This window comes from Urocampus carinirostris, chromosome 18 (genome assembly GCF_059441175.1).
Source record: "Urocampus carinirostris isolate Australia breed hairy pipefish chromosome 18, RoL_Ucar_1.0, whole genome shotgun sequence".
Taxonomy (NCBI): Eukaryota; Metazoa; Chordata; class Actinopteri; order Syngnathiformes; family Syngnathidae; genus Urocampus; species Urocampus carinirostris.
In genome coordinates, this window is record NC_142366.1 from 7,566,826 (window position 1) to 7,579,050 (window position 12,225).

The 12,225-nt window shown below is 36.3% G+C and overlaps 1 protein-coding gene across 1 annotated transcript in view; it reads right to left on the reverse strand.

The window, feature by feature from the left end:
• Positions 1 to 12,225, reverse strand: part of LOC148348253 (cadherin-12-like) — a 115,628-nt gene that overhangs the window by 12,908 nt on the left and 90,495 nt on the right. The window contains exons 7-8 of the mRNA XM_088322258.1: positions 8,756 to 9,009; positions 4,166 to 4,302 (exon numbers count right to left, since the gene is read on the reverse strand). Of these exons, the coding sequence (XP_088178384.1) occupies positions 4,166 to 4,302; positions 8,756 to 9,009 (391 nt within the window). The remainder of the gene's footprint in view (positions 1 to 4,165; positions 4,303 to 8,755; positions 9,010 to 12,225) is intronic.

A 12,225-nucleotide genomic window follows, 5' to 3' on the forward strand; every position in this document is an offset into this window, starting at 1 on the left:
TAAATATATATATTTTTCTTTTTGTGTGTTATTTTTACATTTTAACAAACAAAGACATGTTAAAAATGTGGATATCCTGCAATGAAAAATACAAATTGATAGGGATAAATAAAGTATTGTCATTGAGCAAGATCACTAAAATCAAATGTACAATTTCATTATTCAGACCAAAAAATGATAAGTCGGGGGAAAACAATTCTGAATCGAGGGTCTAAGTGATGATAACAACCCTTCATTTTTCACATTTCTATTTTATTTTAATAAGTAAAGAACTGGAAAAAATGGAACTGTTGTCATGCAAAATTAAAATTAATAGGAAATACATGTTTTAATATCATGTCGGCACTTTGATAAAATATACAATTTAAGGAGATTCAGAGAAAAAAATGAAATTAGTAAAAACTAGTCCTAAATCAAGAGCTTGGTTAATACCAATATGTGTAAATAATACTATTTTATTCTTGCACATTTTAATTGGATTTGAATGAGTAAAGAACTGTAAAATATGATGAACATCTGTCATTGCAAAACACAAAAAGGAAAGAAATCAAACATTCTAAATGCAGATTAATAAAATATACAATTTATTTATTAAAACAGGAAAGTACTTTAAGAGGGTGTAAATAATAATACTTTATTTGTTGGCATTTTTAAATTTTAATAATGAAATAACCAGAAAACAAGATGGAACTACTGAAATGCAAATCACACATTAATAGGAAATTAATCAACTGTTCTAACTTGAGAGTGGTTGCTGAAATGAAAAAAAAAAAAGTTAGACTAAAAGAAGAAACAAAATTATCGGTATTTTTTCTCAAAGCTGTATAAAATAGCCTGACTGGATGGATTATTTTATCTTTTATTTATCAGCGGGAATTGGATTTTCTCAGCTTCCTTAGGTGAAAGTCAGAAGATGTTGCAGAGTGGCCTCAAGCGGATTTCAGATGCAAGACCTCACTTTACTAACCCCAACCTTGAACTTAACCTTCAAGCCCAAAGCAATCTCACTGTGCCACCAGCAATCCCGGATTTGTGGCAGAGGTACCCAAAGCTTACTTTGGAGACCTTTAAATCTTATTTTTTACCTTAAAATCCTTTAAATAAATAAATAAATAAATAAGAGTGCAGTTCATCATCATCCTTACTTGAGGATTTAGGCTACACGGAGACGCACGTGCACAATAAGTCGTTAGTGTCGTCAAACAAGCATTTTACTTTAAATCAGGCAATTTTAAGACCTTTAAAGGGTTACTGCTTATTATTGGGCCACAAGGCGTTATTTTCTCGTGCAATCAAAAGCAAATGCTAAAAGGAACAAGAAATAATACAAACTTTGGGGACTCAAAGTGACCAAACTGCAAAGAATTTCTTCTCATTTTAAGCCAAGCCTTTTGCAAGCTTTGGTTTTCCCCTCCAGATACCCTTAGTAGCAAAATGGCATAGAATCATGTGAGCTCCATCTAGGTGAGCCTCATATTATCTGAAATACATATCAATTTCTTGACCTACAAGCATTGAAAATCCTTATGTTGAGGTTTTGAGTTTTTCCTTGCCCTCATGTAGGTTTTAGATCAGGGGATCGTGTAATAATAGTCTGCCGTTTCCAATAATATGTGGTCTGTGCAGCCCTCTCAGACTCCTTGCGATAAAGTTCTATACAAATAAACTTAACTTGACTTGACTTGATAGTGTATTTTCCCTGATTCTTAAATAATTATTTAAAAAAAAAGTTTTTTTACCACTAAGGTGTGCTAAATATAACACACAGTCTCTTTGAATATACCTGTTTTAATTCAATTTTTTTTTTTAAAAATGAACATTAAAGAGTGTGGTTTATATTCATCAAGTATTTTGGCCACAAGGTGGCGGGATTGTACTACACGTGCTTAGCATCCTCCAGAGCCTACAAACACGCACTTTTATTTAATTTTTATTTATTTTTTTAAACGAAACACTAATTATCTTATAAGCATTACAGTTGACGATTTTAAGACTATTGTGTTTTTTTTACACAACACTTTTTAACGTTGCAAGTTGAAATCTTGCTTTTATGACGGATCAGATATTTTAGTAGAGACAGATGCAATTAGTATGAGAACAATTGAAATATCCATCCATTATCTGCATCGCTTATCCTCAGTAGGGTCGCAGGGGTGCTTTCTTCAGGGGACACCCTGAACTGGTTGCCAGCCAGTTGCAGGGCACAGAGACAGACAACTCACTCGCTTGTTCACACCTAGGGACAATTTGGACCGGCCAATTAACCTGACATGCATGTTTTTGGAATGTGGGAGGAAACCGGAGTGCCTGGCGGAAACCCACACAAGCACGGGGAGAACATGCAAACTCCACACAGAAAGGTTTGATCTCATGACCTCAAAACTGTGCCGCACACGCACTAACCACTGTGCTGCCCTGAAAAATCTGAGCGAAAGCAAGGGGGGAAGAGAGAAAAAGGGAGAACGTAAGGGAGGAAGAGAGAAAAAGAATGAGAAAAGCAAAGAGAAATAATAGAGAAAAAATGGGAGGACAAAAGACAGGGGGAGAAAGAGAGAACAAGAAACAATGCGGTCGAGATATATTTATCTAAAAGCAATTAAACCATTGGAAAAAATAAATAAATAATTAAACAGAAAAAAGAGGATTTTGCTCAAGAGCAGGGAACGATTGGTCATCCCTGGAGAGGCGCAGATGGCGTTCTCATTTTGCTGCATGAGTGCGACTGCAAAATCCCGCGAGAGTTGAAAAAGGATTGACGCTTCTGCGACTGAGAATTTGCAGATGGTTCCGTTATGTCATAATTTAACAAAGTTTATTTTTTGTGATGATTTATTTGTTGTTTTGTTTTTATGGATTATTTGGTCTCCAAACAACGTGTATCAAGTAGAAACTGTTTCTGTAGATTTTCTTTTTTAGATGGTGATCAAGACATCTAAGATCTATTATTTTGGGCTAAACACAGAATTTGTTTAGTTATCACCAAAGGGACAATCTTTTTTGCAAATTTGTCACGATCGAGACATCTGATATCGATTACATTTGTCTCGACACTGTACACAACTCTACACAAGTAACAATTTGTTTGTGATCTCATTATAAACCACTTGTTACAATTAAAACATCCTAGAGGTCACGGTTGCCAATTGGCCCCACCCGTTTGGCGCCAGCTGCGGCTCGTTGACTGATTGGCTTCCCTCCTAAGATTAGTGCTCTCACTCACCCTTTGTCAGCCCGTCATCGAACCTCTGCACCCACGAGATGTGTGTTTTGACTCTGTCCTGTTTCCTACTTGTGTTTCCTGTCTGGTATCGTTCTTGTCTATTTTGTCCTGTTTAATATCAATCTCCAGTGTCTGGTATCGTTTCCGTCTATTTTTTTCCTGTTTGATATTGATCTCCAGTGTCTGGTATAGTTCCCGTCTATCTCGTCCTGCTTGTTATCAGACTCCAGTCTTCAGTGTCTGATATCAATCCTGTCTGTCCCATCCTGTCTGCTCTCGACCCCATCTTTCCGGTATCTAATCGTGTACTTGATATCGATCTCGTCGGCCTCTGGCTTCCTGTCGTTCCACGCCAGACTGCTGCCTTACGTCTTCCGCCCAGCGATCGCTGAATCACTGGTGTTTGAGTAAACGTGCATGACTGCCCCATTTCCCATAAAATAAAGCTTGTGTGAGAAACATTACGCAACTGGGTCCGCCTTCTGTTCCGGTTCTTGACATTAGAACGATAATATTAGCCTCCATTCTGTATACTGTATGCTAATGTATTACACAGGCCACAATTTAGTCGCGATCTTCTTACGATCAATAAATCTGAAATTGATTACTTTGGTTTTCACGCAGAATTTATTACTATATTACAGAAGTGACACCTTATTTGCGACCTTGTCACAATCAAGACATCATTGATGCGGTCTCGTGGATAGAATGCCTTTAAGGGGAAATATCGTAAGGCGGGGTAACCGTATCCCAGGGTTTTACTGTAATTAATTTGACCAGACATTGAGATTTTGTAGCTATTCATTTACTACACGCATAAAGAAACATTGACCCCAAGTGGACAAAAGGAGACCTTCACCCGACATGCATATAGCGTATCAATCAAAAATTGAAACGGAATTTTTTTTCCCCATTTATTTTGGGGGAGTATTGGCAACTACTCACTAAGTTTGGTAGCCACCACGGAAATGTTGTGCCAGGCTAGGCTCTCCCGGTCCAGGATTTCGTTGGTGGAGATGGTTCCTTCTGCCGGATCGATGTCGAAGAAACTGTCTGGGTCGCTCCTCCAGTCGATGGAGTACCTGGGAGCAAAAACCCCATTTGGTTTCAGAAATGCTTGAAATAACAGATTTAAGGGATACTGGTTTTTAGTTCCTTATGATTAGACAGCTGATTTTGACCGACCATGCACGTTCTTAGAAGTAGTTGAGCGGCTCCTGTGAAATAACTGAGTTGATTCGGAGGCCAGGGAAGAAAGTTCTTGGGAATAGTTGAGCAGTTTTTGAGTAGGATCACATTTCAATAGTTAAACTGATTTTAAGATGCTAGTTTTAGACCTCAAATATTGACCTAACAAGCAAGTTATTTTGGTCAGATTGAGCAGTTCTTTTGAAATAACTGATTTTAGTTTTTAGACTGGTTGTAGTGATTCAGGTGGTCGACCCGTTCCTGGATCACAAACATTGATCGAGAAAGCTATTACTTTGGACTAGTTGAGCAGTTTATGTAAAAAAAAAAAAAAAGATTATTTCACTCATTCAGAAGGGTTTCAGTGTATCTTTAAATAGGAAGTTAAAAAATGTTTCGATTGCATATAGGCACTATGATAAAACATCATGTGAAAGGAGATTCACAGAAGAAAGAAAAGCGGGTAAAAAAGTTCTAAATCAAGAGCCTGGATTATACCAACAAGTGTTAAGAGTACTACAATGCTTTATGGTTGCACATTTTAATTTAATTTTGATAAGTAAAAAAACTGGAACATATAAGGAACTTCTGTCATCTAAAAGTTAACCGAGCAAGTTACTTCTTTCTAAACGGCAAATGTTGATTGAGCAAACGAGTTATTGGACCAGTTGAGCAGTTCTTGTGAAATAACTGATTATTACTGATTCAAGTTTTTAAATAAGTGGTTTCTGTGAAGAATTTGATTAGCCTGATTTAGACAGTTTTAAGTAGACTTGTTCCTGAACCACAAACGTTGACCAAGAAAGCAATTAATTGGTCTGGACTTGTTGCACAGATGTAATGCAAGAACTGATTCTAGTGATTCAGAAGGTTTTGAGTTGCCTTGTATGTAGACCACAAACGTTGACCTTGCAAGGGAGGTCTATGGACTAGCTAATGCTCCGTAAAACTAGCCCACAATCTAAGACTGCACCTGGTCTACTGTCTCTAGTCTGCACTTACAAAGTCCATGAGGGCCTTAAAAGAAGACTCACCGACATTATTGTTATTTCCAACATGTCAGCCTTGCTAGAGATAAATATTTAACGCAGGAGACAAAGTGCAGTTTTACGAACAAGAGACCTTCAATTGTTTTTTTTTCTGAGCCTATCAAATTGCTTTTGTGTTGTCGGGTAAAATATTAAATTTGAAACATCTTCGGATAGCCGTCACTCTCCCCATTTGGTCCCGAATAGGTTCATACATTTGAAGAACAAAAAGTTTCTCATACATTTTTCAAGAGTGGGTCTATTGTTGTTGCACTCAGTCGGGTTGGGGTTGGGAAGGGGGGCACGAAGTGGCGAGGGCATCCTAAGTTTAGTTCCTCTTGACGAGCGTAAACGTCTCCCCTGGTAATTACCTGAGAGACACTAAAGTACAGCACTTGAGCCTCTATTAAGATCCTATCGCTCTATTGGACAGTCTTTTACTTGTTAGCCACCCCAACCCCCCAGCCATCTCTCTCAAAAGCCATAATCCACAACCGCCCTGAGTTATTTTCATGTCTAAAAAACGTGCACCTCTGCCACAACAATAAAATACTGTTATTTGAGAAAAACGGTTTTTTTTTATATATTGAACCTGGTTTTATGTTCCTTTTCTTCTTAAAAATGATTGTAACAGAAAGGGGCACAAGGTGAATGTTGAATCAATTTGGGTATGGATGACTTAGTTGATTTTCAGTGCTCAGGGACCTAAAATATTCCATTGATTGACATTGCCTTACCCAGGGTAAACAGAGAAACCCAGATCTCTTTGCCCCCAGCCACTTCATCCAGCTCAGGGTTCTGAGTTTCCAAGCTGACTGAGGTGAAATAATCTTTCTACATTAACCTGGTTTCTTGATAGTTTTACCTGCTTTTGGTCCTTTCCCACTTGAGGAGATTATAGCAGAAAGCGAGACAATTGGCAGTTATGTGTTGAATCGATTCGGGCATGAACCACTTTTTGGTTAACAGTGATATGGTAGAAACAACTATTCATCCATTAACATTGAATCATCCAGGGTTGGCAAGGAAACTTAAAGTCTTCCTTGTCCCTAACCACTTCATCCATCAATGTTCCGAGGCATTCCCTAAACACTTTATCCAGCTCTTACAAGAGTGTTCCGAAGCGTTTCCAAGCCAGCTGAGGAGAGATAGTCACTCCAGAATAACCTTAGTCAATGTTTTATATCTGGTTCTGTTTTTTCTTTCCCACCCGACAAGTGTCTAACGGAAAATGGGACGACCTGAGTGTTAAATTGATTTGGGCATCAATTACTTGGTTGAATGTCAGTGGTCTGTGAGAAACAAAATTCCGTCAATTCACATTGGCTCAACCAGGGTCTCAGACTTCCTTGTCCCTAACCACTTCACACAAAGATGTTCCCTATCCACTTCCTTTACTATGGATTGAAGCAAATTAATATATAGAATATTGCATTGACGATTTTGTGTTTTCAACAATGGCATCACTTAATTGTTCCTCTGCTGTTTTTTCCAAGTCAAGATTTTTCTTGTTTTTAGACAATTTCGGAGGCCTATAGGTAAAACAAAACTAATGCAAATATTTTAATTGTTTTATTGTTCATTTTTTTCTATTCGCAAACTGTATGTTTACTGTGTTTTGTGTTTGCTTTCATTATTTTCTCTATAATAACTCCTTAATTTCTTGATTGTGGGAATGCTGGCTCATTTTCTCGATCACTTGTTTATAACTAGTTGATTTCTCAAATGCTGACCATTTTTTTATTATAACTGCTTCTAAATAATTGATTTCCTTATTTAGTGAATGCTCACTCGTATTCTTTACTACATACTTTTTTTCCCTTTTGAATTTGTCGATTGTGTAAATGCTGACTGATTTTCTGTATTGTAACAATTGTAGTTATGAAAAGTCAATGTTTCGATGTCTTGATTGAGCAAATGCAGGCTTATTTAATGTACGATAACAGTGTCTGAAACTCATGAGAAAAAGTTACCGGACACCAGGGTAGACAACTCTGAAAAGTTGCCTGCCTAGCCATAAAGTTGCCTGCCCCATTTTTCACAACTTGAAACACAATGAGACGACTAATCGCAAAAAAAAACATTGTTGCAAAGTATTAAGGATTGATAATCAGAATATACAAGAGAGTAACATTTTAAAATCAAGTTTATTATAAATCTACTTATAACATTCATTGCATGAATATGACATGGCTGTTTTCCATCTGCCATCAGTATGTACCTGTATTTACTCATCTTCAATCATGCAATGTTTGCGTTGCGTTGTCTGCTACAAGCCACGTGAACTCCTCTTTCCACGATGCTTTTAATGTACGTTTACGTTTTGTAGCGTCATTAATTTAGTTAGCTTTTGGATATTTCTTCTGGGGCTGAGGTTTTGGCTTGATTCCTAACCACTTCTCCATTTTTCTTGTTGACTCTGTGCGTTTATTTTGGGAAACGATGTACAGATTATTATAACGCTCGCCGGAAGTCCGGAAGCACAAAGTTATTCGATGCAGGCTTACGATTGGCTGCAGAGTATGCAAATTGCCAAACGAACCGAAATTCCAAAATTTCCAAACCAAACTAAGATTTCGAAATCGGAATAAAGCAAACGTTTTAGTTGAAAAAGTTGTCTGCCACCCGGGCGGATACGTTTTGTAAGTTGTACGCCAGACGTAAAAGATGCACACCCCGGGTGTCCGGGCAGACGTTATTTCGGACACTGATAATAGTTCAATTTCTCGATTGTGTGAATGCTGATATATTTTCTTTATCATACCTGTTTACAGAAATTCAATTATTCGACCTGCTGCTTCTCAAAAGTCAATGTTTTGATTTTGAGGAAAAGCTGGCCCATTTTCTTTACCATAACTCTTTCAATTGAGTGAATTTTGACTCTACTTTAACTGTTTACAATGATTTGATATTTTTAGAGTTTCTGCTTCTCAGAAGTCAATGTTTGATTTCTTTATTTAGTAAATGCTGACTCGCTTTCTTACAACAGTTCAATTTCTCCATTTAGTGAATTTTGAATTATTTGCTTGACTTTAACTATTTCCAATGATTCGATGTCTTAGATTTGCCACTTCTCAAAAGACAATGGTTTTATTTCTTAAATGAGTGAATCCTGACACCTTTACTTAACTATAACTCTTTATAACTGTTCAATGTCATAACAGTGTGAATTCTGTCTCATTTTTTTATGATAACTGTTAACAGTGGTTTAAATTCTTAGACATGCCGCCTAAATTCATTCCAAATTACATTCAAATCTAAAAAGTCAATGTTTCGATGTCTTGAATGAGTTAATGCTGACTATCTTTTTTGTTTTCACCTGACCGGACTGCTCCCGGCATCCAAATCTTGAGCGGTGACGGCGCCTATGACAGTTCCGGCTGGCGTGTCCTCGTAGACGTCCATCAAGTAGGCGGCTTTATTGAAGACTGGCGGCTCGTCCACGTCCAGGACGTTAATTTTCACGGTAGCCGTGTCCTTAAATGCCCCGAAGGTCCGAAATCGGGGATCCAGGTGAGTGTTGGATGCGTCCACCTTGAAGGTGTAGGCTTTCTTGCTTTCATAGTCCAGCGGCTAAAGTCCACAAAAATGAAGCAGGGTCAGGTAAATATGGCCGCAGCGGGTAGTTATTTGTCATCCGAAGCGATTTACTAGACACTTTCATTTTTTGGGTTGAGATGGATGGAGCGGATCGGAGCTTTATAAACGATAAGCGTGACCTTGGAGGTCGTAAAACCAATAAAAGCGCCCCCTTCCATTTGTACACTAGATCAAAACGACATACATATACCGTAATCTAGGTGGTGGCAACACAAAATGTTGAAAGAGCCATATTGAACCAAAAAACTAAACAAAAAACATGTTTGTAGCCACACAAAACAAATAATGGGCTCCCTTTGACCTGTAATGGGAGTATCAGTACACACTGCACTCATTGGAGGCTCGTACTTAAATAAATTACATTGAAATCAAATGGCTTCCATTCACATAATAGAAGCTGCAGTACCTACCACGCCCATAAGGGGCACTGTGCTTAGATAAATTATATTGAAGTCACACAGGAGATCTCGCTGTAAGAAACAATTCTTATGAAAGTCAAATGGGTGTAATTAAATAAGCATAAGCTTCTTCTTATTCATTTTCGGGCATGTTACATTACCACAGTTTTTATTTTTTTGACTTGTTATTTTGTTTTATTTTGTTTTCTCATATCAGAAATAAAGTTTTCTTCATTAATTTATACAAAAGTCAAACTGAATATTTTGTTTGTTTGTTTGTTTGTACATGATTCAATTGTTTGTTTGTTTGTACATGATTCAAATTAAATCTTTTCTTCCGGCGCCGTCACGAATGGCAGCCACTCCAGCAGCTCCCGTGTTATTTTCGATTGTTCTCGATTGTTCTCAGCTCAGGGATGCTGCTGGAAATGTGAATTTCCCTTCGGGGATGAACAAAGTATCTATCTATCTATCTATCTATCTATCTATCTGGCTCCCATTGACTCCTAATGGAGCTGCAGAACCCATCACGGCAATGGTAATAGCGCCCCCTGCCAGTGGTACACTGGTGATACCTATATCTTACTTCATTCACAGAAATGTAGTTAATTCTAAAGATGATTTATTTTCTCCTTTTAATAAAGTAACAAAAGAAAAACGCTCCATTAGGGCATAATTTGTTTTTTTAAATCATACTTGATAAAAAATAGAATATATGTTTTAAAAAATACCAAGCTTAAGTCCTAAATCCCAAACTCATATTTCTTTAAATTATAAATGAGCTAAAAGAAGCTTAAGCTTAATTGCTAAATATAAATGGTATTATTTGTATTCAATACAATACACTGTAAAATAAACTCTAGGTATATTGCTAAAGCTAAACTGCAGCATTTTTCAAAATAGAAAACAAGTATAAAAAAAATGATAAGACTAAATTGCAAAAGCTAATACGCTATTGCAAAATATTTCAGAATATTAATTGAAGCTAAAAAAACTAACTTATGTTAATCGTTAAGGCTAGATTGAAATAGTTTTTGTTTTCAATACGATACAAAATAAAAAAGCTAAAGCTAGATTGCCAAAGCTCATAATAGACACACGCACACACAAACACGCACATGCACGCACTTACACGCACACACACACACACATACATACATATATATATATATATATATATATATATATATATATATATATATATCTATATCTATATATATCTATATCTATATATCTATATCTATATCTATATCTATATCTATATCTATATATATATATATATATATATATATATATATATATATATATATATATATATATATATACTGTATATATGGCAGCACCCCTGCCCATTGCCCGAAGATAGCTGGGATGGGCTCCAGCACCCTCGCGACCCTAATGAGGATAAGCGGTGCAGCTAATGAGATGAGATGAGATGATATATATATATATATATATATATATATATATATATATATATATATATATATATATATATATATATATATATACAATGAAGAAAATTAGTATTTGAACACCTGTGTATCATCTAAAATTCTGACCTTGAAAGACCTGTTAATCTGTTCATTAGAAGTCTACCGCATTCAATGTATCATCCTGAATCAGATGCACCTGTTTGAGGTTGTTAGCTGCATAAAGACATCTGAATTAAAACCTTTTTTTACCTTTTCAGCTTACTTTAAGAATTGTTTCCCTAAACTGAATGTTTGGTTTATTTCATTGACACATTTTCTTAATTCCCTCTCAAAATTATATCCCAAATTTAAAAAAAAATTAACTCAAAATGAGACACATTTTCTACTATTTTTTTCCATTTCGAAATGACCCCGTTAAAATATGTATGGTGATCAAAATTGTATCTTACGTGCAGAAAAATCAAATTATTTTAAGGAACAACTATTAATTATATGAAGGTATTCCTACAATGTTTTTGACTAAAATAAATAAATAATAAATCTTCAATATGAGAAAAATGTTAGCAAATTTTAAGAAATATCTTCACTTTAGTTTGGGAAATACAATCTTTAAATTGAGCAAAATTATACGACTAGTCTATTTTTTAAGACAAACAAAAATATTTCAATAAAAAAAGTCACGAAGATATTAATATGTGACATTGAATCCCTGATGCCCTCAATAAGCATGGCTGACTCCATATAGGTGTGTGAGTGTGTGTGTGAATGGGTAATTCTGAAGCACATTGTGAAGCGCTTTATTGATTTGAAAAGCGTTATATAAATGCAGACCATTTACCATTTACTAACAGCATCGGAAAAACTGTAAATAAATAAGCTGTTTGCGCACCGGTAACCGCCGGAATGGTTCGAACTAGCGTCACCTGGCACATGTAAGACGTCAAGCGGCGCAGGTGTGAAGTGGATTTCCTGAGCGTATTTCCTCGAACAGCATCTGCCGCTCGCGACATAGTCAGAGCAATCATGCTAGCTGATGCTCACTGATTGCTTTTAGATTGGCAGCCCGAGCTAAGTCCTTCTTTCTTTTTTTCGATTTCTTTTCACGGCCACTCTAGTCCTTTAATGGACACCTGCGACCAGCAGGAAGGAGCAGACCGGGAAAAAAACACGTAATTTTGGTTCTTGTTTTTAGCTTGTATCGTATCGGGAAAAAAAAATGCAATTATGCAATTTATAGTAAAAATAATTATATATATATATATATATATATATATGAGAGAGAGAGAGAGAGAGAGAGAGAGACAGAGAGAGAGACAAAGAGAGAGATAATGGTAGGGTTTTTTTCCCTCACATGA